The 26611-nt window shown below is 54.9% G+C and overlaps 11 protein-coding genes across 11 annotated transcripts; 6 read left to right on the top strand and 5 right to left on the bottom strand.

Moving 5' to 3' along the window:
• Positions 1–1002: 1002 nt before the first annotated feature.
• On the bottom strand, positions 1003–4371 carry WHR41_02540 (uncharacterized protein; the record flags this gene model as incomplete). Its single annotated transcript, XM_069371146.1, has 1 exon — positions 1003–4371. The coding sequence occupies one exon, from the start codon at positions 4369–4371 to the stop codon at positions 1003–1005; it is 3369 nt and encodes a 1122-aa protein (XP_069232056.1).
• A 793-nt stretch (positions 4372–5164) lies between these two features.
• WHR41_02539 (uncharacterized protein) lies at positions 5165–7567 on the top strand. The gene is made up of 2 exons (XM_069371145.1): positions 5165–5808; positions 5905–7567. The coding sequence occupies exons 1-2, from the start codon at positions 5620–5622 to the stop codon at positions 7369–7371; spliced, it is 1656 nt and encodes a 551-aa protein (XP_069231890.1). The 5' UTR covers positions 5165–5619; the 3' UTR covers positions 7372–7567.
• A 356-nt stretch (positions 7568–7923) lies between these two features.
• WHR41_02538 (uncharacterized protein) lies at positions 7924–9124 on the bottom strand (the record flags this gene model as incomplete). The annotated part of the gene is made up of 2 exons (XM_069371144.1): positions 7924–8806; positions 8862–9124. 2 exons carry the CDS (start codon positions 9122–9124, stop codon positions 7924–7926), a joined length of 1146 nt encoding a protein of 381 aa, XP_069231889.1.
• Positions 9125–10817: 1693 nt separating this feature from the next.
• Positions 10818–12389, top strand: efuC (Acetyltransferase efuC; the record flags this gene model as incomplete). Its single annotated transcript, XM_069371143.1, has 1 exon — positions 10818–12389. One exon carries the CDS (start codon positions 10818–10820, stop codon positions 12387–12389), a length of 1572 nt encoding a protein of 523 aa, XP_069231894.1.
• A 138-nt stretch (positions 12390–12527) lies between these two features.
• Positions 12528–13492, top strand: WHR41_02536 (uncharacterized protein; the record flags this gene model as incomplete). The annotated part of the gene is made up of 2 exons (XM_069371142.1): positions 12528–12826; positions 12878–13492. Exons 1-2 carry the CDS (start codon positions 12620–12622, stop codon positions 13490–13492), a joined length of 822 nt encoding a protein of 273 aa, XP_069231893.1. The 5' UTR covers positions 12528–12619.
• Positions 13493–13635: 143 nt separating this feature from the next.
• Positions 13636–18454, bottom strand: WHR41_02535 (uncharacterized protein). Its single transcript, XM_069371141.1, has 3 exons — positions 17599–18454; positions 14255–17543; positions 13636–14201 (listed from the first exon to the last, which is right to left on the bottom strand). The coding sequence occupies exons 1-3, from the start codon at positions 17835–17837 to the stop codon at positions 14196–14198; spliced, it is 3534 nt and encodes a 1177-aa protein (XP_069231892.1). The 5' UTR covers positions 17838–18454; the 3' UTR covers positions 13636–14195.
• Positions 18455–18921: 467 nt separating this feature from the next.
• Positions 18922–19755, bottom strand: WHR41_02534 (uncharacterized protein; the record flags this gene model as incomplete). The annotated part of the gene is made up of 1 exon (XM_069371140.1): positions 18922–19755. The coding sequence occupies one exon, from the start codon at positions 19753–19755 to the stop codon at positions 18922–18924; it is 834 nt and encodes a 277-aa protein (XP_069231891.1).
• Positions 19756–20396: 641 nt separating this feature from the next.
• On the top strand, positions 20397–21940 carry WHR41_02533 (uncharacterized protein). Its single transcript, XM_069371139.1, has 3 exons — positions 20397–20647; positions 20745–21503; positions 21558–21940. The coding sequence occupies exons 1-3, from the start codon at positions 20528–20530 to the stop codon at positions 21897–21899; spliced, it is 1221 nt and encodes a 406-aa protein (XP_069231898.1). The 5' UTR covers positions 20397–20527; the 3' UTR covers positions 21900–21940.
• A 72-nt stretch (positions 21941–22012) lies between these two features.
• On the bottom strand, positions 22013–23128 carry WHR41_02532 (uncharacterized protein). Its single transcript, XM_069371138.1, has 2 exons — positions 22701–23128; positions 22013–22642 (listed from the first exon to the last, which is right to left on the bottom strand). Exons 1-2 carry the CDS (start codon positions 22758–22760, stop codon positions 22238–22240), a joined length of 465 nt encoding a protein of 154 aa, XP_069231897.1. The 5' UTR covers positions 22761–23128; the 3' UTR covers positions 22013–22237.
• Positions 23129–23378: 250 nt separating this feature from the next.
• WHR41_02531 (uncharacterized protein) lies at positions 23379–24323 on the top strand (the record flags this gene model as incomplete). Its single annotated transcript, XM_069371137.1, has 1 exon — positions 23379–24323. The coding sequence occupies one exon, from the start codon at positions 23379–23381 to the stop codon at positions 24321–24323; it is 945 nt and encodes a 314-aa protein (XP_069231896.1).
• A 625-nt stretch (positions 24324–24948) lies between these two features.
• WHR41_02530 (uncharacterized protein) lies at positions 24949–26420 on the top strand (the record flags this gene model as incomplete). The annotated part of the gene is made up of 4 exons (XM_069371136.1): positions 24949–25341; positions 25394–25443; positions 25498–26148; positions 26205–26420. Exons 1-4 carry the CDS (start codon positions 25314–25316, stop codon positions 26418–26420), a joined length of 945 nt encoding a protein of 314 aa, XP_069231895.1. The 5' UTR covers positions 24949–25313.
• Between the last annotated feature and the right edge of the window lie 191 nt (positions 26421–26611).

Below are 26611 nucleotides of genomic sequence, written 5' to 3'. Positions count from 1 at the left end.
ACGTCGATCTGCGCGACCTGCCCACCAGTAGTGGCGATGACATGCTTGCAGGCAGAAAGGCATCGGCGGTGGCACTGGCATCGTAGGGGAGGGCTCGAGTTCTCCTGAAAATGCCTGCTTCGCTGCAACGTCTGTGACCATGAAAAACTCTTTGCTGCCGGGGTCTTTCGTCAGAGCTGTGCCTCGCTTATAGTCTGCGGTCGGTTAAGCAAGATCGCTATATGTAATCTGTTAACAATACTCGCCTTCACGGAGCGAGGCTTCCGAGCCGTGAAGCCGTGTAAGCATGAGACAGGCTCGACGGGTGGTTTGCTGCCTACCGTTCCGCCCGCCGTCAAACCTCCACCAACGCGACAGCAGCAACACTCATTTAACTTCGTGCCCTCATTCATGCCCTTGTCGCTGCTCCAGCCCTCCCTCCCCAGCGCGAGCTAGCAGCGCCATGTGGCAGCCAGGACGCCTGAGGCCCTAAACACATGCCCAGAGCCTCCCTGAATCGTGCGTACTCATCCTCGCCGACGTTTCAGCGACGCAGTGGGCAGACCAGGAACTTTGCGTCAGTCTGAGACAGGACTCGACGCGATGCGCTGCCAATCAGGCTGAATTGCGAGGCACCACCAATTGGCAAGCCCACAGTCAAGCTCATCACGAGTGCCACGTCAGAAGCGTGCCGTAGATCACAGTGGTTGGCGCTGCCTACAGTAGCTAGTGGTGAGTCTGTGCCTGGCTCTCGCGGTACCGATTCGGAGTATACGCTCACATACGATCTCGTGCGTGTGACCCTCGTGATAACAACGGTCATTGTCAGGGTGAAGAAAGGCCGATCCACGGCGTTGGCGGGGTGGAAAGTCTACATTGTCATGTCCATGTCCACGTGCGCCTCTATCTTGTGTCATTCAGCAACATGGCCCCAAAGGATACCCTAAACGGACACCTCGCTAAAAACTCGTTCCCTAACGCACGCTATGCTTTCAAACATCGCGAATGACAGACAAACATGACTCAGCTGAGGTCGAACCCGGCTCCGCTGTTGACCGCATACAGCAACTTCTCCCTCAACACATCCTCGCTCTTGTACATGGGCAGTTTGAGAAGGTTCACGCACGTGCTCGCAGACGGGATGCGACCCTCGTCGCTGCTGCTGTCGCGAATGGAGAAGCGTGGGTTCAAGTTGCTGAAACCCAGCAGTGGGCCGCGTGGCGTCGACGTGACAAACTTGAGCACCTTGCGCCTGTCCTCGTCCGGAAGACCCTCCATGACACGCCAGAACAGGCGCACGCTGGGGTGCTCCTGGCCGTCGTCGCCGATGACATAAACGCCGCCGTACTGAGTGTTGCGGCGGAGGTCGCCGACGTCGATGCCGGCCTGCGCACCGCCAATGAGAGTCTGCAGCTCGGCTTGGTTGAACATGGAGAGCCAGGTGGGCTGGATGATGGATGAGAGGCCCTTCAGGAAAGCGTTGGTTTGCGGCGCGCTTTGCCCTTGCAGACGGTACCAGCTCATACGGTTCAAGTAGATCAGACGGTTCTCGTTGGTGACTGGTGTATCGGCACCGCCCGCAATGAGCTCGCGCTCAACGACCTGTTTCTTGTCTCTGGACCCGACAAGGTCGTCCACCGTGAAAGTCAGACCGTAGGCGCTTGCGTCTGGAGCCGACTTGACGTCCAACAGGCCTTTGTAGAGAGCTTCGTCGAAATCGCGGAGGTCGTTGATGTTGGCCCTGTACCCGCTTTCGCTAGGCGCGGAGCCGTGTCCGCCGGTCAAAGCCCATTTCTTCAGGAAGAATCCTGCGAACGAGACGTCGACGAGAATGCCCTCGTACAGACACTTGCCGATGATGCGGCCAAGGAACTCATATTTCTGGAAAATTTCCCGCAGAAATGGCTTCATATGTCCGTCCTTGAGACCTGCTTCCCGCAGGATAGCAATTGCATCGTCCATGGCTGTTGGATTGGGAAAGAGTAGATGCTTCTCGTTCTCAATGAAGTACTTCTCGAGACCGCCGTTGGCAGGATTGAATGCTTGGTTGATGACAGAAGTCAAGAACTCTTTCGTCACACCGCCGCCGTCGATGCCAGCTTCCTGGAGTCCGAACTCATCCAGAAAAGTTATTTGTATCGGCTCTTTGAGATCTGCGCCAAGCTCGTAGAAAGCTTGGAATGCGTCTTCGAACTCGCTCTTTCGCTTTATCTGAGCATGATGTCGAGCGAGCATATTGCGACCCGGTTCCTGCGGAGAGAACATCATGTTGGCCCGCCAAGTGTCTGGGTCAACGAGGCCATTTCTTCGTTTCGACTGGTCGAGATGCACAAACTGACGGAAGATCTCCACTCGAGTATGGAATGGGATGAAGAAAGGCATGTTCTGCAAGATCTCCAGGCGTGGGGCGACGGACTCTAGGTATCGGCGGCGAGACGCTTTGCGTTGTGCTCTCGCCCGTGCTTCTTGGTTGCGGTGGTAGCTAGCAGGACCACGAGATGAGAAGTCGTACATCTCATCATCTGAGTCGTCGGCATCTCCATCCTCTTCCTCCTGATCAGCAATGCGGTGCCTGTTCTCCTCTTCTGCCACAACACCCGGAATGAACGCAGTCATATCGAAGCGGGACGTCATTAGCCAGTGATCTGCTGGCAGGAAACTTCGACGACTGTCACGCTCATATATCGAGCGCAGAAGGCCAGTCACAATGCCCTTGAGGTAATCCGCAGTCATGCCTGGCATGCCAGCCACAGTGAGAGGCTTGGGCTCTGCGTCTTCCGCAATAGTTTCCGAGGCAATGCGTCCACCGAAGTGTGAGCTAAGAGAGCCAGAGTCGCGAGCGACGGGCAGCGACGACTCGTTCAATTCTGCAGCATTGAAATATAGTGTGAAGCCCAGGTTTTTCAGGAACGTGACCAATATAGCAACGTCCTCGATGGGGATTGCGCTTTGCGGGCCAGAAGTGGATCGACCCATGAACTCTTCATCATCCATAATCTTGAGCAAGAAGGTGTACAGCTCGAGGAAAACCATAACGACCGTCCAGTCTTCTCTTTGATCGGCCGCACTTGACGACTTCATCAAAGGCACAACAGCCCGAGAGTCTTTGCATACGACGGAAAAGACGGAAGTGGTTTTGGCTGCGTTCCAGAAAAATCGCGTGGCTGGAATCTCATGTGGTTTCGTTGGACCAAGATACAGCCACATTCGGATGTCATCGGCCTTTCTCGTGAAGCAGCGGAGCAGTGTGAGGGCGTAGTTCGCAAAGACCTGTGCATTCGTATTTGATTGCTCCCCGTTTGTGTAAGAGCTATCAGCGGTGCTGTTGCGAACCAGGAGGTTCCGCACGCTCTCCTGGTTGACCAACGAGCTTGTTTGCTCGTGCAAGAAGGTATTGAGCGGCAGATAAGCTGGATCCTTGGAAAGATATTCGCGGTCGAATTGCAGATTGTCGACGTCGATTGGCTTGTCTTCAAAATACACGTAGTCCGCCAGCGACCCGAGTAGCTGCGCGATCGTGTTTGTGATACCGACGCGTGTGTCCCCACAAAGAAAGTTGAAGTTACCAAGCAACCACAGCCTGCTGCGAGCGCTCGTTTGGAGGAAGTCTGCGCGGGAAAGGGCATGGATCAAAGATGGACGATACACGGCGGATTTGAGCAACGACAGCATCGGTTGGCTGAGCGGACGCCCTAGCAGTACCACAAGACCAGCATATGCGCCTTCATCGCCAAGTGGTGCAATCAGCGCATTTTGTATGGCGTCTTCTGGCGCACGCTGTAACGATGTGAGTGCTTCGTAATACGTCACAGCGTCGGCCTGTTGCATCGAGGTTGAGCGTCTCGCGGCGAAAGCAAGGACATTAAGTATCGTGTGATCTAGCTCTTGATCTTGCTTTTCGCCTCTTGCGCCTAATGCCCTAAGACATGCCCTCCGGAGCTTCGAGTATGCATCAGGCCATGGTCCGTCGTTGCACGGAACTGTTTCCGACGTTGATATCTGTTTCATTCCATACCACCCCAGTCTCTTAATGTCCGAGGCTTCTCTCTTCGGTGAGAAGAACAACAATAGTCTATTCAACTGTGATAGAGACTCTTCGGCTGACGCGTAAACGCCGTTTGCGCGAGGCTGTTCCTCAGCCGCATCCCAGATCTCTCGCCATGATTTGAAAGCCTTGCGCCTCGCGGAGTGCCCTCTCCACACTCTCTGTATGCGCCCGGAAGCCTGCACTCTTTCCCTTTGTTGCTGTCTTTGGAGGCGCTCTTGTTGCGCAGAGGCGATGGTGGATTGTGGTCCGGTGCTCGGGTTGGCGGCAGCGAACGGGTTCGATGGTCGGCCACTGAGGTTGACCTGCCTCGGGCGGCGTGACTGGCCGGTGAAGGACTGATACATGGCAGAGTCCACTATCAGCTGAGGAGGAAAGGCCGCACCACTCTCGCGCAGGAACACAAAGCAGGTCGTTTTCTGCTGGAGGGTGAGGTATTACCAAAGCATGCCATAGATGATGCCAGAAGCCGGCGTGGCGGCTCAGCGATAGGTGACGCCACGGATGACTTCCAACCAAGCCGACTCAAGCTTTCAGTGGCTGCCTCGCGAGCCTTGCTGCACATCATCTCTGAACCTCACCACTACTTACCTCATGTCCGTGACTTCACAAAAATCTGAGAGAATGGCAATATATGTCGCGAGGAGACACGCCAACATGCACCAATATGCCTACTGTAACATTCACTCGTCTCAATGAAACGATTCGGCCCGCAGCGCCACTACTACTACCATCGAGAAAGCCGCCGAGCGGCGTCGCAGAAATCGGACGGAAAACTATAAGCGCAAACTCAGCGCAGCGTGCAGCATCTTGGCCATGTCTTGTCGGTTACTAAGTGCGTGAAGGGTGCAGCACAACGGCTCAACAAATGTGCGTCTGGAGCGGTCGGCCTTCGCCTACGGATGAGACCAGTCGCGATCTACAGCACACTTAAAAGACTTAGCAACTCTGGCCGTCCTCTTGGTGGTCTCGATGCGCTACCTTATCAGCGGCGGCCCGTCGAGGTCTGCACCCGTGGCACCCCGTGCAAGACCTGCGCTCAAGCCATCCGATGTTCCAACCACCGTGAGTTACGTGAAGAGCTGTCTAACTGATATTCACAGCCAACGCCGTGGGGCCCTCGCTGCCAGCATCGCATCCGAAGTGAGGGGTTAATCCTCCGGATGTCACCTGGATAAGCAACTATACGACCTTTACTTCATAGTCATGGTAATGGCACCCACTTTCGACCGGGTTTGGGCGGTTCAAGCGGCTCTCATTCGCCAAGGCCGGCCCTCGGCGGGCGTTGACCCCTCCGCTTGTTGGGTGACAGGAATTTTTCGGCGACCAGATTACTGGTGCGCCGGCGGCAAATGTCACTGCACGCGATAACCGTTTGACTGCCGCGGTCGTATTTATGTCTGGAGCCACCCTTTTGTCCTTGCTCACGTCCGACTGGTAAGCTGGTGGAGTTCTTCTTTCCATTTCGATTGTTTTACGTTATATTACGCAGCGACCCCAGCACTCCGCGATTCTCTGCAAACCTTGTTCTGGTCTGTGAAACGTCTGAGCTGCAGCCACAACCCAAACTTCGGTTTGGCACGCGACCTCGCGACATGGCCGACCTCGAAAAGAAGCCCTCCACCAGCGTTGGAGAACCCAAAGGCGCGCCGTTTGTAGACGGCTCCTCAATGTCTGGAAGCCACAATGATGTCGAGAAGGGCACCACGGTGCAGCTGCAGCGCCGCCTGCAGTCGCGTCACCTGCAGATGATTGCGATTGGAGGAACGATTGGTACAGGTCTGGTGCGTACATCTCCATAAGGACCGGCTTGCTATGCGCAAATACGTCTCGCGACCGGTCCCAAGCCACTTCCGGGTGCAGAGCTGACAGCGTATTAGTTCATCGGTTCTGGTGGTGCCCTCGCAACAGCTGGTCCTGCCGGCGCACTCATTGCCTATGCCTTCGTCGGATCCCTCGTTTACTCTGTCATGGTAGCCATGGGAGAGATGGCCACATTCATTCCCGTATCTGGAGCGTTCACAGCATACGCCAGCCGCTTCGTGGATCAAAGTCTTGGATTTTCGATGGGATGGATTTATTGGTTTTCATGGGCGATCACGTACGCGCTTGAGCTCACAGCCTCGGGCTTGATCATTCAATATTGGGTTCCGGATATCAACATCGGCATCTTTATCGCCATCTTCTTCGTGGTTATCACCGCCGCAAACTTCCTTCCCGTCTCGATCTACGGCGAGGTGGAATTTTGGTTTGCCAGCATCAAGGTCGTCACGGTGATTGGTTTCTTGATCTTTGGTATCTGCATCAACGCTGGCGCTGGACGCGAGGGATACATTGGATTCAAATACTGGAATCACCCTGGAGCTTTCTCCCCTCACTTGACCGACGCTAGCAGCATCCTCGCCAACAACATCCCGCTTGCCAAGTTCGTGGGTTTCTGGGCGGTCCTCATCCAGGCTGGTTTCTCTTACCAGGGTACGGAGTTGGTCGGTATCGCTGCCGGTGAGACCGCCAACCCGCGCAAGAATGTGCCTAAGGCCATCAAGCAGACTTTCTGGCGCATTCTGCTTTTCTTCGTCCTGACCATCCTTTTTATCGGCATTCTCATCCCGTCGGACAACCCGAACCTTCTCAACGACACCACCGACGCAAGCAGCTCTCCGCTTGTCGTCGCCGCGAACCTTGCTGGTGTCTCTGTGCTGCCCGATATTATCAACGCTGTGTTGTTTACCGTTGTGCTCAGCGCTGCCAACTCCAACGTCTACTCCGGATCCCGTATCCTTGTTGGTCTCGCCAACGAAGGCTCAGCGCCTCAGTTCCTCACGAAGACCAGCCGCTGGGGCGTGCCTTACAATGCTGTCGCTTTCACTGCTGCATTTGGCCTTCTCGGTTTCCTCAACGAGTCGAGCAGTGGTGGTGTTGTATTCGACTGGTTCGTCAACATTTCTGGTGTTGCTGGCTTCATTTCCTGGACCTGCATCGGCATCGCGCACATTGCCTTCATGCGCGCTTGCGATGCCCAAGGCATTCCTCGCAGCACACTCCCCTACATCGCCCCTCTGCAGCCCTATTTCACCTACTACGGCGTTGGCTTCAACATCCTCATCATCATCACGCAGGGTTTCGAGGCTTTTGTGCCTTGGGACACGTCCAGCTTTTTCACGGCGTACATCAGCTTGATCCTTTTCGTCGTCCTGTACGTCGGCCACAAAGCCTGGTCGCGCTGCAAGTTCGTCTCCCGTCACGATGCAGATCTCTTGTCTGGACGGAAGGAGGTCGAAGAGATGTGGGTTGAGGAGGCGAAGCCTACAACTTGGTGGGGCAAGGTGCTCAATTGGCTCGGTTGAAAGCCAGGAGTGGGCTTCTTAATTTGTCTGCATATTAGCGTGGGCTGTGTTTTACTACCATTTACTGTACGAATCAAAAGCATAGGATGATCTTCAGTTTCACATCAGCGTCTTCCTGTACATTATCTGGCTTCATTTCAAGAGTGTGTTTGGCGTGAAGAACTGGAGTCACAATTCAATCTTTCAATCAACGAAAGGCTCATTCCGGGGAATTACCTGATCTAATACAGCAAGTACATTTAGCCGTCGAGACAAGGACGCACACGTCGTACTTATCGACTTACATTCGTTTTCTGGGTCTGGCCGTTGTGAGAGCTGCTGAACATGTTCAAGGCGATCGCGGCACGAGAACGAAATCATATTCATCTATCTACAGAACTGTCGCGACGAATCCGAACGCAAAATCTTGAAGTCGCCTTCTAAGAAATGCTTTCCGTTTTCCTTCCTGGATTACTATGGCAAAATTACAGCTTTGGTATGCCAGACCAGCCATGTCCAAGCCAGCACTTTGACAGATTCTGGCCATCTCCTATCTTACAAATATCGATCTTTCTAGGCCCACTTTCCAAGGAGAGCCATGATACCCGCACCAAGCAGCACAGAGATGACCATGAACGCCAACTGGCCATCCTTGCGGGTCCGCTCAGGGTTGAACAGAAAGTCCCTAGCGAGCAACTCGACGAAACCAGTGTAGAGCAAGATGCCCGCGGAGACCGAGTCCAGCACGCCGGAGACGATGTTCGCCGTCATGCTGGCCTCGTTGTACGTCGTGCGCACGCCGAGCCCGATCGCGATAGCGATCGGCGTCGTCAGACCGTACGCCGCGCACAGCGCCCACGGCATCCAGCTGACGCGCTTGGGAAAGGGGATCGCAGACAGCCGGGCGCCGATGCCGAGGCCTTCGAAGGACTGGTGGAAGACGATCACGGGGTAGAGCACCGGGAACTCGTCGCCGGCGGAGCCGAGGGTTAGGCCGATGATGACGGAGTGGAAGATCACGCCGAACTCGAGGATGAGGAAGGCGGCGATTTGTTGTTGGAATGAACGCTCGGTCGCGAGAGTGTCTTCGGTGTCGATGGAGGACCTCTCGCTGGCGTGGCCGAGCTTGCCCTCAGCGACTGCGGTGCTGTCGTTGGCATGGTTGTTGGAAGAGGCAGGAATCGTGCCGTCTTGTTCGCCGGAGTGGAGAGCCTGGTGGTTGGAGCAGCCGTTCGGAGCCCAGCGCTTGTTGGCCGCATCGAAGGCTTCCTCGTCGTGCCCGCCGTGTGACCAGCCGTACTTCTTCTCGACGTAGCGCTCGGCAGCGAAGTCCATAAGGAAGACAATCATACCCGACGCGAGAGCGATGGCGGGAGGCCAGGCGTAGCCCGCCCAGCCGCCTGTAAGGCCGACGCAGGTCGCTGGTCCGATCTCTTCGTATGCTGGGGCGAGCAAGCTAAAAGCTGTTAGCAATGTTGTATGACATGATCGATTGAGACGATAATACGTACTGAATAAACGCAGTGGCCACAATGACACCAGTGCCGAAGTATCGGGCGAAGAGATAAACGTAGAGCGGAATGCGCAGCTTCCTGAACCTCGTCGCAACGACCGGGAAGAAGGTGACGGCCGAAGAAACGATCAAGATGACAAAGAGCGCCGAGATGCGAGCGCCCAGTCTGCCGTCGTATTCGTTTTCACCGGCTTCCATGTAACACACGACATCGCGCTGGTCAGCGGTGTCGAGATCGACATTGTGAGGATCGAAAGACATCTTGGAGTCTGTTTGCTGGCCGCAAGCAATCAATGATTGATCGAATCGATCAGTGGAGATTCCCAAGGAAGATGTGTAAGGCTGAAGACAAGAACGACAAGGCCTCTGGGCAACCCCGAAGAAGCTTTTGCTTGAGGCTTGGGTGGCTTGTCATTGTCGATCGCTCCAATACTTATCCGCGAGGACAGCGACGGAAGAAGCACCTTGATGTTCGTAGGATTTGCCAGAAAAATTGCTAGTCGGCGCCGTTCTTCTCGCGTGCAAAGTAAAACACCTTGATGGGAGCCAGGACTGGCCAGAATTTGGCCGGAGTCGCCGCCCATTCTCGTTAAAGTCGAACACTAGCAATTAATGGTCTCGACACTATTGGCTTTCCCTCTTCACAGGATATACGTTGAGTCGGCACATGCCATGACCCCACCCCTTCCACGTTTCTGCCTTGCCGGATGCACGCGACCATCAGCGTACTCGGCAGCAGGGCCGACTATGCTGCCCACTGGAACCAATCAGTGTGTCATGTAAGGCCTTGGGGCTGTGAAAACGGATGCGAGTTCATGAATCCGTTTGAAAGTGTCGCTTCTTCCAGGTCGTTTGGTGAGCTCGAAGGTGCCCATGCTCAATCGACGGATGATCGATCTTCCAGACTTCAGAGAAAAGCTTTTTTATCCTTCCCAGATAAGCGAGAAGGAAGCATGGCTGCCGTCCGAGCCGGAATTCACGGTCAAGCAAAGCGCATGGGTTGCTGTTGGGTCAGATCCATGTTCGCACCCCATGACCATGTCCACGCGCTTGAAGAACCCTCGACTCGCAATCTTCCGAGACGGCGACTCAGCCGGCAAGAACAGTGGCTGAATTCTTGAAATAGATTCTCAATGGAGTGATTATCGAGAACCGGTAACATACAAACATGTCGTCTGTGTATGGTCAGCGTCAGCGTCCTCGTCCTCTCCAGAAGTCCGCTGGAAGACATGCTCGATCGGAAGGTTGACGGCCTGCACCAGAGGTGAACACAAGTATCTATGATTGCGGTATCAATTTTCAAAGTCTCATAATGTCCCATCGATGCCGAATGCAAGCCTCAAGCCGTGCACCGTGCCCTGTCTTCGAAGTTGGATTGAGAACCAGGATAGATGAAGCGATCATTACCCCAACCCTAACCCTAATGAGATTAACCAACAAAGTGTCTGCAGAGTACTTAGGAAACCTTTGAAAATCATGTTATTGGACCGATAACAAGCTGCGTGCCTTCCCCTCTCGTGTCATGTGTTTCGAGGGAATTGAATCTATCTCAGATGCAGATCACCGCAAATGTAGAGTCAGCCTGAACGAGGGAGGATCCCGTTTGATAACTGGTGCGCCAGTATTGTCACCAATTGTCAGTCGTTACTTTCATATCCGAGGAACCTATCAATAATTCTTCTGGAAAGGCCTGAAAATGTGATCGATAGCAGATGGATTCGGAAGCTTCGATGTTAGAGGCATGGTGCAAAGATACGGAATGGCGATGCGGCAGAGGCCTTGGAAGGGCACTTTGGCTTGTCTTCACAGCTGCCCCACAATAATTGCGTGCTCAAGCTCGCCGACTTCGCCCTTACAAATCGGGCTGTTGTCATGGTCATTTCATGCGTTGCTCTTTCTCTATCTCTCTCATTATCAAGGCAGACTTACCAGCAACCGGAGAGCTGCTGCAACTATGAATGTTTCAAAGCCTCTGACCGCTTTCGGTCGGGGTCTCGCGCGCTCTGCCAGGAAGACGAATCCTCGAACCCGTTTCCCCGCGACGAACCGAGGCCTTCACAACAATGCACCACGATCATCGCAAGCAGCAGCTCAAAAACCGATTGCCGAAAATGAGCCCGTGACACCTCCATCCTCGAATCCACCGCTCTCGTTCCCCTGTCTCGATAATCTAGAGGATCGCACGAAGAACCTGAACAATAAACGATCCCTCTCCGGCCCTGAACCTTCGTACACAGCCGGTGCGCACCAAAAGTTCCACAGCTCCGAGCCTATCCTGCTAGACTGGGGCGGAATCCTGCCCTCCTTTGACATTGCGTACGAGACATGGGGTAGCTTGAACGCGGACAAGAGCAATGCTATATTGATTCACACCGGATTGTCGGCGAGCAGTCATGCAAAGAGCACGGAAGCAAACCCCAAGCCTGGATGGTGGGAGAAGTTCATTGGGCCTGGCGCGCCTATTGATACCAACAAGTATTTCGTCATCTGTACGAACGTGCTGGGTGGCTGCTACGGAAGCACTGGCCCGAGTAGCATCGACCCCATCAGCAAGAAGCGCTACGGTACAAGCTTCCCAATCTTGACAATGCAGGACATGGTTCGGGCACAGTTCAGACTGCTCGATGACATGGGGATCCAGAAGCTGTATGCCAGCGTTGGTAGCAGTATGGGCGGCATGCAGTCTCTGGCTGCCGGTGTCATGGCTACCGATAGAGTTGGGCGTATCATTTCAGTTTCCGGCTGTGCGCGAAGCCACCCCTACAGCATTGCGATGCGCCATACCCAGCGCCAAGTCCTTATGAATGACGCGGCTTGGTCCAAGACCCGCGGAAACTATTATGACTCCATCCCACCACACGCCGGAATGAAGCTCGCGCGCGAGATCGCCACTATTACTTACCGATCTGGACCTGAGTGGGAAAAGCGTTTTGGTCGCCAGAGGGCAGATCCCAGCAAACCCCCGGCCTTGTGTGCAGACTTCTTGATTGAGACGTACCTCGACCACGCCGGCGAGAAGTGGTGCCTTGAGTACGACGCGAACAGCCTGATTTACATTTCCAAGGCCATGGACCTCTTTGACCTCGGCGCAGGTGTGCAAGAAGATACGCTGAAACGTCGCGAGGAGAACTCTGGCCGTCTGAACATTCCTACGGACCAATTGCCAGGCGCTGATGTCTGCAACCTGACCCTTCCGGAGCAGCCATACGAGGAGAAGGAGACGAGCAGTTCTGACATCATGTCTTCTTCTGCGCAGTCCGGCTCTGCGGTCTCCAGCGAACCACCCGAAGATCTGATCAAGGGCTTCTTGCCCCTTCGTGACACACCGACATTGGTCCTGGGCGTTGCATCAGACATCCTGTTCCCAGCCTTCCAGCAGCGTGAAATCGCAGACACGTTGCGCAAAGCCGGCAACAGGCGTGTGACCCACGTTGAGCTGGGCGAGGACCGCTCGTTGTTTGGTCATGATACTTTCCTCCTTGACCTAGAGGGCGTGGGTGGTGAAATCAGGAGGTTTCTCGGCTGAGAAGACCCCTAGGTCCCACTTCATTGATGTATTATGATAGCTTTGGAAAGATAATCGATCTGCTCAGTTATTCTTGGCAGCAAAATTTTGAGCATCCTCCCCTATGTTGAAAACAATCCTTAGTGATATCCAGCGGCGCGTGACGACGACTGACTGAGAAGTCTGAACGAGGCAAGAGCGACCAACGTGCCTTCCTCCTTCTCAGTTACTCGGCAACCTCTTCAGAACCCATGCGCTGCTCTTTGCCGCAATGTTTTCCTACTCCCAAAAAATCACAACATCAACCTCATCGACCCAGCTTCACTCACAACACACTATTCAATCAACTGCTACTCATAACACACTACTCAATCCTCTTCTACATCAAGCATTCAACAGTGATGGCCGGCAACGACAATAATAACTACGGCAATGACGGCGCTGCCAACCCAGACCAGGTGAAACTCTAGGCCAAACCCATTGCCACCCCAGCCACTGACCTCACCTAGTCCACACCGCAAGAGCAACTCCAGAGCCTCTCCCTCAAGCACTGGAAGAAGCCGATCGAAGCCGCCCTCGACCTCCACTTGCACGGCCGTCACACCTTCCGCGGCGGCGACGGCTCACGCGTCCTGATCGCCAATGGCTACCGCAACTGGGATGACGACTACTGTAAGTACTTGGCGAAGCTTGTGCCGATGATGAATGCTGCGATGGCGAATGAGAAGCTTTCAGCGCGTTTTGCGAAGAGTGGTTGGATGGGAGGGCCGAAGGCTTGGATGGTTCAAGAGACGATCGAATGCGAGCTCCGTGAAAATGTTCGCCGTGGCAATGGCGATGGTGGCGTTCGACGCGGGGGGGTTGGGGCTGGGATGGCTGGTCGTGGCCATGGGCTTGGAGGCGATGGCCGTGCTGGTGTTGGACGTGGGCATGGTGTAACTGGCCGTGGTAGTGGAAGAGGTGGTGGTCAGGGTGGTCATGCGCGCGCTAGGGGTGACCGTGGCGATACTGCTCGTGGCCGTGGTGGCCGTGGAGGCCACGGTCGTGGAGCTGCTCCTCGCGGCGGTGATGCCCGTGGCCGTGGCAACTCCACTTATTTCGACAGGGACCAGCCTCGCTTCTAGATCGAGCCACTGGGTTCATCAAGCTTGGCAGAAGGTCTTTTGGGTTGGATGGCTGTGGGGTGGCTCGTTGGCAATAAGGAATAGGAAACCAGAGGTTGCGTTGCATTTACGCACGTGTGATCGAGAAGATTGGCGTTGATGTGACGATGAGGGCTCGGATAAGGTCAATAGCAATTCAGCTCTATAAGCGAATGAAATCGTCACGCAGTTCTTAGCCCGGTCACCCGTGCTATATATTCACCGGTCCGATACTGGTGCCGCTGACATGGAACCCCCAACATGAGACAAGACAACCCAGAGGCAATTTTCGAAAGACGAAAGATGAGGCAGCAATGTACTGGCAGAAACAATCTCGTCCATAAAACCCAATGATGCGGCAGGCGGACAGACCTGTTGCGTGGCAGGACGAGCCAAGTGACTCTTCCTTAGCCTCCCCGCGTGCAATGTTTCGAAACGGTAGGTAATCATGAGCTACAGTTGCAAGAATCAGAATTTGGGAAGAGAACAAGAAGAAGATAAGAATTCAACAAAGAAGACCTAACAATTCCTAGTACACCCTTTTCCTGCTTTTGAATCGGCCTACCACCGTGATCTGCAAAATAGTAAAGAACATGGGAGAAAGCCTTATTCGTTATTGTAGAAGAAGCAGCGTGCAAGACGACGAGTAAGTGAAGCCAGCGGCGTGTGCATTGGATCAAACTCTCTAACGCTAGTTCAGTCAGCACCGAATGAGTTCTTCAGGACACGACCACTTTAACGTACCCTTCCCCTCCTACCACCTCCCTGCTGGGGCACGAACTGCGGTGCCGGTGGCGGAGCACTGTATTGACCATATGCAGCCATCTGTGGCGGCAGGACGCCACCGTAGCCCTGTTGTTGCGGAGGTGGGTAAGCTGCGCCAGTCATACCGGGAGGAGGTTGAGGAACCATCTGGCTTCCTTGGCGGTAGGGGTCCATCATAGGAGAGGCGTGTCCGTAAGGGCCACCAGGACTGTTGTAAAAGCCAGTGGGACGCGGGATTTGCTGTTGCTGCTGAGCGAGTAGGGCTTGCTGATACTGAAGCTGCTGCTGGCTGATGGGAGAGATACCGGCAGAGGATACGGCAGGGCTATGCGTGTACTGAGGTGTCATGAGGCCGTTAGGAGCGTAAGGGTCGTACGAGGTAGAGTCCATGCTAATAGTGCGCTGGAGTCCAGTGGCACCAAGGGAGGGGTCCATAGGCTGATGCTGATGGGGATGCTGGGGGGTCATAGTGTTGTATGGCGGACGCTGGTAACCATTCTGGTTCGTGTCAATTTGGGTCAGGTGAGCGTTCATTGAGCGATTCTTCGAGTTCGAGCGGCCATCGTGGCTGACGGGTGTGCCGCCGTGGCGAGTTGAAAGTCCTACCTCGTCCATCAGGCGTTTGTAGCCCTGGGAGGGCTGAGCCTTCAAGCGGAGGAGAACGTTGCGCACATTCTCGACACATTCGGGGCGAATGCTTTCTTCCAAGAAAGGTGTGGTGAGAACCTTGAAAATGAAAGTCGCACCGCAAGCCTGGTCACTGACAATGGACTGGAGGGTCTGGTCCTCGAACAGAGCGCGTAAGATGCTGTCGCGGGCCTCGGGCTCATTACGCTGGTTGATGATCTTCAAGACTGTCAGGTAGGCAACCTTGTGCGTGCACAGGTGGACCAAGTGAGGAATCAGACGTGGTGCCAGGACAGATCGTCTGCGCGGGAATGTGCAAGTGTCCAAGAACCAGGTGAGAAGCAAGGCACCGTTCGAATTGGTTGCAAGTTGAACGCTGTGCAAAGTTATGGCTGCAGCCATGAGTCTCTTCTGGTCATTGGTGGCAAAGTGGCTTTCCAGACAGGCTCTCATAGCACGTGCACCAAATCTTCCTTGTGACACATTCCAGAGCCTGTTAAGCATGGTTTCGAAGATGAAGTCGTTGAGAGGTGACTGGAAACGCAGGCAACACTGCATGACATAGTTGCCATATTGGTCAAGGAAAAGATTGACACCGTGTGGCTGGAGCGACTCGGCAATCATAGTCATCTGCTTGGGTGTACGAGCAACGTCGATGATCTTCTGAGCAGCCCAGGTGCCGTTCTTGTGGACGCCGATCTCAGCAAGATGCGGTACAATCTCTGCAAGCATAGCTTCCTTGGTATCTTCACTGCAGTGCTCAAACAACTTTTGAACGACGGTGTTTCCGAGATAGTCCGATGAAAGCTCAGCAATTTCTGGCAGCATGTCCATGGCGATGCCCTCGATTTCCATGGGAGTGCAAGAGTTGTTGTCGATTCGCTTGCGGATGTCCCTCAAACGGGGAGCATCATGCACACGGTTATGACTCGGTTCGCCAATCGGAGGCACTTCAGGCGCGTAATCGTCGAACTTCATTGCCTTCTCAAGATTTCCATCGATTCTGGTCTGCTCCTCTGCAGATGCGCCGAATTGGGATACGATGGTGGAGATCTCCTCGCGCAGCTGGAGCAAATCTGGCGTGACCAGCGCCGCGGCCGCAGTCTCAGCGTTGATGTTGTTGCTTGCTTGGCCGATTGTACCTGGAGCGGCGTTTCCTTTGGCAACAAAAGGATCCGGGCTGGGCGAGGGATACATCCCGTTGGCACCGGGGGTGTTGGAAGCGCTCTGCTCTTTTGCAAAGCCGATGCGAATTGGACCACAACCAGGGAATATTTCCTTGCCATTGCATTGAGCTTTGGCGGTGATTGCGCTCTGGATGTTCTCGAAATTGACAAAGCCGCAGCTCTTGTGAGTGAGCACGCGAGCGAACTCAATAGCGCCGAATTGACTGAAAATGACGTTCAACGAAGAAACGGTAGTTGAAGACGGGATGTTGCCGAGCCATAACGAGCGAGTCGGCGACTCCATCGGCGCTTCGAGGCCGCTGTCATAGGAAGGCTTTCCCGCGAGATTCATGCCCTGGACGGCACTGGTCAGACCGTTCAGGTCGTTGGCATCATTAGCTTGTAGATCCGCTGCGCTGATGCTACTGTCCAATCGCGAGGGCGTGGGAAGGTAGCTTCGAAGGGTTCGGTTTGCTGGAGAGTCGAGAACTCCAGCAGTTCGAGCCCTGGGCCGGTTAGAGCTGGCATATGTGGCAAAGGCTTGGACGTCAAGGTTGTGCTGCCTGACCGCCTCGTGAATTGCCGCAGCCTGCGCAGCTGCCGCGTCTCTTGACTGGGGAATGGATCCGCCAGCACCGTACATCTGTTGAAGTTGCTCATACTCGGTGAGCTCATCGTCGTCCTCACCGTCCGCATACTTTTCCTTCGCGTTGACGGAATAAGACCGGAACCTGTTCGCAGGGTTCTTCGAAAAGGAGTTGAGAGCAGCCATGTCAGCAACATTGAAGCCAGAGTTGCCCCTTTGACGCTGTTGGCTCGCGAGGATGTTGGCTTCCGCTTGCGTCAGACCTCCTCTTGATTGCTGAGGAGTATCGACGAGACCCAGATAATCCAAGGTACGCACGTCATTATCCGCAGGCGAATCACGGGGCGAGGAGGGTCCATCAGAGGACCTGATGCTCTGCAGTGTGCTCGCTCTATCTCTTCCCGCCATCCAGTTACTAGCGAACAAGGAGGAACCAAAAGGGCTCCCCCCGCCCATGAGATTACTCCGCTGCGGCATCGAGCCTGCTCTAAGGCGGGACAGCAGCGCCTGGCTGCTTGCATTGGAGGCTCCTGCCGTAGCTTGCGAGTCCGTGTATGGTGTAGCCGATCCATACACGCTGCCCGGTGGGGTGTTTTGAGAGCTCGCAGGCCGAGACGATGGCTGGGAACCACCCAGTCCGTTTAGTGAGCCAATTGGAGGGAAGCGCGAGGGCACCGTGCCGGCGCGCCCACGCCGAGTCGAGTTGGCAGCTCCCTGGCTCGAAGGCGCAAATCCTGTTTGCGCGGTATCCGCATCAAAGTCGGGGAAACTGTCGCTGCCTGGCGATTCGGGGATGATTTCGCGCAAAGGCGTGGAATGGCCGCTGCCTGCAGGCGGCGGGCCCCATAGCGATGGAGAAATGCCTTCCTGGGCTTGGATCTCGCGTGCGCTGAAAAGCTGTTAGGCGAATACCTCTCATGGACTGCTACTCGGTGAATACTTACCGCTTCGGGAACAACCGGCTACCGTACTCTTTTGAGGGAGATCCGGCTCCTGCTCTTCCAGAGCCAAGCTGAGAGCCTGCAGATCCGAGGCCATTACCAAGGGGATATCGCAAGCCTGAACCGGCAGGCTCGATGGGCGAGTTGGTAGCGGAACCATTGGCCGACCTAGTACCGCCCATATTGAGCTGAGGCAGCCCTTCGAGGTTCAGCTTGTAGTCAGGGCGCGATGTGGGTGCCATTATGATTATGCTCAGCTCTTTGGAGAGGTGAAGTGTGCTGAAATTGTCGAGTAGGGACCAAAGAGCTTCTTTTGTGGGATCATGCGATAATCTTTCGCCCTTTCTTTACGCTTTGCACGTAGCCCGGCCTCTTTCAACACCACTTGACATGTGATCCAGTCACGTGCACCTAGATTGTGCGGTATCTGCGCTGCTGGTGTGCGGGTCCGTCTAAATCTTGTCGGGGCTGCAGCAAAGATGAATTGGATGTCGCGGGAAGGGCCGGTGAGGTAGAGCCGCGAGAGGAGCTGCGAATCTAGGTCTTTGCTCCTTGGATGGCTTTCAGGCTGCGGTTGCTACAAGGCCAAAATGAGCGTGGCGGCCGGAGAGGGCGACGGGTGCAATTGAGCAACGGTCAAGGTTTTGGTCGCGGACAAAGGCTGGATTAAGCGGTGCCCCAGAAGAGACAGAACCACGGCTCTCAGGCGTAGGTGTGTTGTACAAAAGTGCGCTGGGGATGACGGGCGGGGGAGGACGCGGCGCCACCGTGACAGTTATGGGAAGGGCCGGCGTGGTGGGGGGAGAAAGGGTGATGATACAAAAGGCAAGAGGTGAGATACGGGGAGACGGAGGTGTAGTCGGAGGGGAGAGGATCGGATCTCCTGCGCTTCTGGATGCAAGCAACGAAGCGAAGGGAAACCCGCCGCTCCGCGGCCTGCCAAGCTTGCCTTTGAAACAGCCCTCCAACGCTCGCCATGATAGGCCAACGTCGACCTACAGGGCTGATCCTGAAACACGGAACAAGGGGGTTCGAAGCCAACCACGACCCGTTCGACCCTCTCTGGACGAGGTATGGCCGCGAGACTGCAGCCAGCTGTTTTGACCACCGAAACGACGATGCCCAAGTGGCCATGGGCGCGTTGCATACACACTTAGGCACATACATCTTATGCACTTTGCCGCCGCTGCAGCTGCAAACATCCTTTGTTGATCCTGCGCTCTGCCGCAGTTATAAGGTACATGTATGAAAGGATACCACGGCCTCCTTGCGGTGTGTAAAGGTTGTGACATCTAAGTCTCGCGGAACACTACTTGGTGCACCATCTTAAATCTTCCCATCCTTCTTTAGGCCTTGGTACAAAGCCCACGAGCTCAGCGTCTTCGCATCCCGCGCACCTTCTCTCCAGAGATCTTGAAGCTTGACGACCTTAAGAGTAATTTTCTCACCTCCGTTTCGCAGCCCTGTCAACTTTCCCCGGAAGTGCTCCAGCTCTGACCTCGATATTCTCTTCTGATACAAGAAAACCGGGACGAACTCATCACATGCCCCGGGCGTGGTGTAGACTCCATTCTGCAGCCCCTCCAGATTATCATCTCCCTGTAACGCTAAGGCTGTCATGTCCACCAACTCATCGTTCTTCACCACCAGCCCAGTCTCCTCCTCGATCTCCTTTGCAGCTCCACCGGAAAAGCTACCGGCATCGTCGAGCATACCTGCAGGGATTTCCGCAAAAGACAACGAGCCCGCCGCGATCCGAGGCTGGACGGTTAGAAGCACGTACTTCTCCGACTCATCGTGTTCCGGCACATCGTCCGGTTGCAGGACAAGGAGCATTGCCACAGATCCGCCCCGCATGAAGACTGCGCCAGGAAGATACTCCCCATTTTCGTTTGTGATCTGAGCCTGGAACTTGACGAACCCCAAGCGTTTCTTTTCGCCAGAGCCAAACCAGTCTACGCTTTGAACCTTGATTGAGCGCAGAGCGTAGGGTGAATCGTTGAACTCGTGATTTGGTTCTGATTGTCTAGAGAGCGATTTGAGCACTGCCTTCTGCCAGGTCTTGAATGCCGGATATGAGAGCAGTTGCTCTTGGCTTATATTCTCAGTGAGAACGACGGGGCAAGGCGGGTTGGAACCAGGAAGATTGAAGGTTGCCATTCTCGCGGCGGGAACGACTTGTCTGCGAACAAGCAGCTGTGCTGGTCTTTTGGGCAAGTGACTGAATAAAGTACGACGTATTGTACAGTCCATGAATCGTGGCTGACCAAGTGCAGGCTTAAGTACATTGCAGGAACTTGGTGCTCACGCGTACAGTAAACAATTGGCATTGATGGCGCAAGTGTCGATGGCGTCACAAGCGGACATTCCAACGCATCAATTCAGATTAGTATTAATAATCAACATAATTTGCGCATCCCTCAGAAATTGATTGCTCGACTGGTGTAGTGGCTATCACGTACCCTTCACAGCTACCTTCACAGTAAGCTGATGAATACCTGTCAACGGGTAAGGTCCTCAGTTCGATCCTGGGGTCGAGCTTCCTTTTGCTTTTGCCATCTTGTGAACCATAAGCGCCATCTATGTAACACCGTGTCGTTGCCCATTGCGCTCGCTCTTTACTTTTGTCTCGGTAAAATGAACATCAGCTTTCAATGTGCGCAACTGAGGGGTGAGCGTCGGCTTTCATACGCCGACAGCCAAGACCCTGGCTCGGCCGGCTCGCGCTACGATGACCTACGTGAATGTTGAAGCCAGCTTTCCCAAGCACTGCCTCTCAAGCTCTCGCTCAGTGCTTTTACAGTTTGCAATTGTGCAATTTCAATTGATGCATTCGTTCCCAGAACTGTAGTTGATCTACGCCACGCACTTTACTGTGCACGCTTCTTCGGGAGCTCTCTTTCCACTCCGTCCGATCGAATAACGTCCAACGATGGATGCCGCCGATTCAGTCCCCGAGCCGGTTTGGACGATGCTCGACCGGCTAGCAGAGGTGCCAAAATGGATGTGGGCAGCAGGAGCGGTTGCGGGCCTCTTCGGTATCATAGTCCTGGTATTTCCTTTCTCTGCTATTTCATAACACTGTCTATCACCAGCTCGTTCCCTTAGTACGGACCACTGAGCAAGACTGACCAGGCCTCGTTCCACAGCTATTTATTTCGCTCTACCTGTTGGCTCCCATCCCAAGACCTCCTAGGTCTTCTGAGAAGCAGTACATCACAATCGAAGCCGACGGCCGCATCAGCAAGCTCCAGCCCTTACCATGCTGGTACGACAACTACGTCGCACTGCGGCAGATGGCGAAGGACGGACGTATATCTACGCAAGAAGCACACCAAGCCGCCGACGCGGAGCTGTTCATGACGCTCGTCGTGCCGGCTTTCAATGAGCAAGACCGGCTGAGCGGCATGTTGGAAGAAGCGGTTGAATACCTTGAGAAGCAGTACGGCCACCACGGCACGAAGAGTAAGAGTAGCAGCAATGGAAACGCTCAGGCGAGCGGACGACAAGCAGATCCCTGGCGAGGGTGGGAGATCCTGCTCGTGAGCGATGGCAGCACGGATCAGACGATCGCGACGGCGCTGCAGTTCGCGAAGACGCATCAGTTGAACAAGGCGCCGCCTACGCCGAGTGGGCCTTGGAAGGCGAGCTTGAAGCCGACGAACATCCCGCCCGGCACGATCAGAGTGGTAAACCTGGAACAGAATCGCGGCAAGGGAGGCGCTGTCACACACGGCATGCGCCATGCTAGAGGAACGTATGTGGTGTTTGCCGACGCGGACGGAGCAAGTCGCTTCAGTGATTTGGGACCTTTGGTGCAAGCGTGCGAGAAAGCAAAAGACAAGCAAGGCCGCGCGGTAGGCGTCGGAAGCCGAGCGCACATGGTCGGCACGGCGGCCGTTGTCAAGGTTCGTTCATCTAATTTATTGGTTGTCGAAACATCGGGCTGACAGAAATCATAGCGATCGTTCCTCCGCAATACTCTCATGCACTCCTTCCATCTCCTCCTGCGCTTGCTCACAACACCCAAGACGGCTCAGATCAAAGACACGCAGTGTGGCTTCAAGCTGTTCACGCGGCCTTCGCTCCCCTACATTGTTCCTTACATGCATTCCGAAGGCTGGATTTTCGACGTAGAGATGCTTATGTTGGCCGAAAGCGCTGACATTCCCATGGTTGAGGTGCCAATTGGGTGGAAGGAAGTCAAAGGAAGCAAGCTGAACGTGGTTTGGGATAGCTTGGGAATGGCGTTCGGCCTGGCGATGCTTAGGGCTGCGTGGGGACTTGGTATATACAAAAGGTAGTAAACATAAAAGTTTTAGAGGTCCAGAGACCATAGTATCAAGTTTGACTTTCAAGTGTTGTGCGAGTAGATCAAGGCGCTCGACGGCCTAATCACATCCAATACGAACCGAGATCTGCAATAAAAGTCGTGTAATATCATTGAGCGTAGTTGAGCAGCTATAGCAATGCCGCGCCGAAGATCCATGTTCTGAGTACCATGCCCCGTCCAGCAGTCATTCGCCCAGCCACCACTGGCACCAACCATGGATACTTCAGGAAGACCCAATCTTCAGAACATTATCATTTCGTCCTTTGAATCATACAGCATCAACTCTCACCCATCTTTCTCCACGCCCTCTCACGCACCATCGCCCCAAATACCAAGCACGCCCATCGCAAACCCCATCCCACTAACACCACACCTCACAAACTCCGCCCACTGCAACTCCCTCGCCCTCTTCTCCACCTCCTCACCATTCACCTCCCCAACCTCCTCCTCCGCAACGCCGCCCGCCTTCACCACATATCCCAGCCCACCGCTCGCAGCCGCCGCCAGACTCGTCCACAGCAGATACGGGTGTCTGACGCGCGCAGGGCTGAGCGCGAAGGCCGCGAGCAGCGACGCACTGGCGAGGGCAGAGAGCGTGCGCACGTGTAGAGTCGCGAGGCGCGTGGTTTGCGAGAGCGTGTGGGCGGCGGGTTTGGCGGAGGGGAGCGTGAGGAGCGAGGGGAGGGATTGCGTTGAGAGGGTGTAGGAGACGCCCTGGGGTTGGGGTTAGATTTGCTTGAGTGGCATTTGGGATTGGGTGAGTGATGCGTACGGTGAGCAGACCGAGGCTGACGGTGCCGACGAATTTGCAGAGGGTGACGGTCGTAGACATGTTTGCTCTGCGTTGGAGCTGTGGTGGGGCCTGGGAGCTCGAGGCTGCTGGGTGTTCGTCACGGAAACTGGGTTGACCACTTGGACAATCTCTGTGGTGCCGAGGACTCTTCGCAGTGAATATCGGGTTGGGTATGTGCGAACGGTGGAGGTCTGGAATCTATCTGTTCTGATGTCGTAAGTGTCCGATGACGCCAGGGCGGCATTGAGATAGTGGCCCGTGTTGCTCAAGTGCACACCTCAGCCAGCGCGGAGCCCGGTGCGCTCTGGCGACCCACTCGCTTGGACGCGATCAAGCCGAGGCTCATCCCAAGCATTGGGTATTTCGTCTCCCTACCACCACGTACTTTGACGAATCAACGGGTGCTTCATTGTACGTTCCTTAGGAGAAGTCACTTTACGGCTGAGATTCTCTAATCCGATTCACACAATTGTATTGCTACCTACGTGTGAGACTTGCCGAGGTAATACTTTACGGCCGCAACACCGCGACTTGAAGAAAGGTGTCTTGGGCACTGACTACACCGACGATTTGTTCCATTCATCATTCAGCTGTTTCCATCTGTGTTCGGAAGGCACTATCGAAAACCAACATAAAACAATCCAGACAAGCCCAAAAATGCCCGTCCCACGCGAAGAGTTCCTCGGCTCCACCTGGCGCGATGGTATCTTCAACGACAAGGTCCTCTTCTGTACCGGCGGAGCTGGCACCATCTGCAGTGGCCAGACTCGCGCTTTCGTCGCGCTAGGAGGCAACGCATGCATCATCGGCCGCAATGTAGAGAAGACTGAGCGCATGGCCAAAGACATCGCTACGGCACGCCCAGGTGCCAAAGTCATCGGAATCGGCGCCGTCGACGTGCGAGATCCCAAGGCTCTTCAGGACGCCGCAGACCGCTGCGCGAAGGAACTCGGTGGCATCGACTTTTGTATTGCGGGTGCGGCAGGCAACTTCCTGGCACCGATGGCACAGCTTAGCAGCAATGCGTTCAAGTCCGTCATGGACATCGATGCGCTCGGCTCTTACAACACAGCTAGAGCTACGCTGCCGTACCTTGTGGAGAGTGCTAGTAAGCACAAGAATACTGGCAAGGCCTACCCTACTGGCACTGGAGGCCGAATAATCTTTGTTTCTGCAACGTTTCACTACACCGGCAAGCCTTTGCAGGCTCACGTTTCTGCCGCGAAAGCAGCAGTGGACCAAATTTGCTTCGCGACATCCATCGAGTTTGGTCCTTTGGGCGTGACCTCCAACGTTATTACGCCGGGCCCTATTGCTAACACGGAAGGCATGGAGCGGTTGGCGAAGAGTGACGAGCACACGTTGAAGCGGAGTAAGATGGGCATCCCGAGTGGGAGATGGGGCGAAGTGAAGGAGATCGCCGACGCGACGGTGTATCTCTTCTCCGAGGCCGGAAGCTATGTGAACGGACACGCATTGGTGGTGGATGGTGGGCAGTGGCGGGTCGCAGGCGGTGACATGGGCGGGTATCAATATCCCGATTTCCTGCTGAGCGGAGACGTCGTGAGCGGTGTCAAGGGAGGCAAGAAGTCCAAACTCTAAGCAGCATTCCTGAATAGAACGTGTAGCGTGGCTTTCACGATCGTGGCAAAGCATCTGAGATCGTTCACCTTTTGAATTGCTTTTCGCTCGTGTGGCTGAATGCTACCAGCGACTGCAGGGACCGCGTGACAGGGCATCGGCTCTGTCGGCCACGACGGACGCTGCTGCAGCCCAAAGTGGCACCCAGTTCCTTGATGTTCTGCGGACTAGTCCGCTCCTGGGGCTGAGCACGTAAAGATCGTCTGTTCATGTGGCCCAGGTGGCTTGCAACTGCGGCTGTGATTGACAGTGAAAGTTGGAAATGACGTGACCAAGCCGACTGTCTCGTCCTTGCAGCGCTCACGTGCAAAGCGTGCCGAATTGAACTGCGCCACACAATATAACAGCATCGGTATCACATCATTTCCCTCTCATCGGGACGTCGTTGAAGCAGGGCCAGGGTGAGGTTGTGCAAGCGAGCGCGGCCTAATTCCTGCTTCATTGCTGTGACGTTGCGAGACAGCTGATGCAGCCGCGTAGCCGTCCTGCGGAGCTCTGGCAAAGAGCTGAAGTGGGTCTTCTCCAAGCAGGGTTTAGGGCTCTAAGCAGGGATCACCAATGCTAAACAAAACAGCGCCATTAGAGTTCTAGAACAGCACCGCTACAGACACCAGCGCTCGCGACAGCGCCAGCATACGTAGCCTGAACACGTGTTCCCCGAACAGGGCCAGAGAGGGGCAATGTGTCTGAGGCGTCTTTCTTGATTTCCTTACTGGTTCTGCAGGGACGCTGAGGAGTACTGCGGGTGACGCAATTGTGCCAGATCCTCGTTTGCTCGTACGTCAGAAACCGGGTTATGGATAAGTCGTGATCGAGACCGAGGTGGACTGATGGTAGGGTGACTTGTATAAAGACCTTCTCCGCTCTTACCCTGCATGATCTTTCCTTCATAGACCCTTACCCCCTCTTCAAACCAACATATCCATATCAGCATCTGATTTACCAGCAAACATGGCTTACAACAACGAGGACAGCTTCGGTATGCTTCAGCAATGATCCATTGGCCTAGACATTGTATCTGACCGAACCAGGTCGCCAAACCGACAACTTCGGCTCTTCCAACACGACCAGTGGCCTGGGCGTAAGTCGAGCACTGCTCTCACCCTTGTTGTTCCTGTGACTTACAAGCATCCAGTCAAACACCCGTGATACCGACAACTTCGGCCGTTCTGACGATCTGACTTCCGGAGGATACGGCTCCACGGGCAACACCACCGGTGGCTATGGTTCAGGCAACTATGGATCTTCCGGTACCACTACGGGTGGCATTGGATCTGACTACAACGCTGCTCGCGCTGGAAACACAACCGGCGGCTATGGGTCAGACAACTACGGCTCTTCTGACAACAACACATCAGGCCCCCACAAGTCTGATATGATGAACAAGCTGGACCCGCGTGTCGACAGCGACAACTCCAAGTCCTATGACTCCAACAGGAACACCACCGGAGGCTTCGGCTCCAGCAACACCGACAGCTACGGCTCCAGCAACACATCAGGACCGCACAACTCCGACACTGCCAACAAGCTCGACCCGCGTGTCGACAGCGACAACTCCAAGCCTTACGGTGGCTCCAGCGGCTACGGATCGACTCGCGACTCGGACAACAGCCGTTTCGACTCCGACCGCACCACCGGCGGCTACGGCAACACCACCAGCGGCCCTCACTCCTCCGATATGGCCAACAGGACCGACCCGCGCGTCGACTCCGACAACTCCCGTTTCGACTCCGACCGCACGACTGGAGGCTACGGCTCCGGCAACACGACTAGCGGCTATGGCGACGTAAGTCAAATCTCCTTTCTACCTCACCTATCCTCAAAGACTAACTCAAATCACAGTCCAACACCACTACCGGTGCAGGCTACGGCAGCAGCAACACGGGCTATGGCAGCGGCAACACCGATTACAACGACCGCACCGGCCATGACGACAGCAAGAAGGACTCCACCATGGGCAAGCTCATGGAGAAGGCGGGCAACATGCTGGGCAAGGACAACATCGCCGAGAAGGGCAGGGAGAAGCGTGAGCAGGCTGGCAGGTCTGATGATTACTAGGTTATGGCCTAGGGACGCGCAGAATCCTGCGCTGAGAATGTTGGATCGACAATTCATGTACTTTACGAATGAATGATTGCATGATTGAACCTTGATCGAGAATCATATTCAAGTTTGTCGATGTCGCCGCCACAGTGTCTCACCCTTCGGCCGCTATAGCGTCCTTCGTAATGAATAGAATCGTTCTGCAT

The sequence above is a fragment of the Cladosporium halotolerans genome (assembly GCF_011745625.1).
Source record: "Cladosporium halotolerans strain TM138-S3 chromosome Unknown Sca6, whole genome shotgun sequence".
In the NCBI taxonomy this organism is placed as follows: Eukaryota; Fungi; Ascomycota; class Dothideomycetes; order Cladosporiales; family Cladosporiaceae; genus Cladosporium; species Cladosporium halotolerans.
This window is presented reverse-complemented; position numbering and strand designations above follow the sequence as displayed.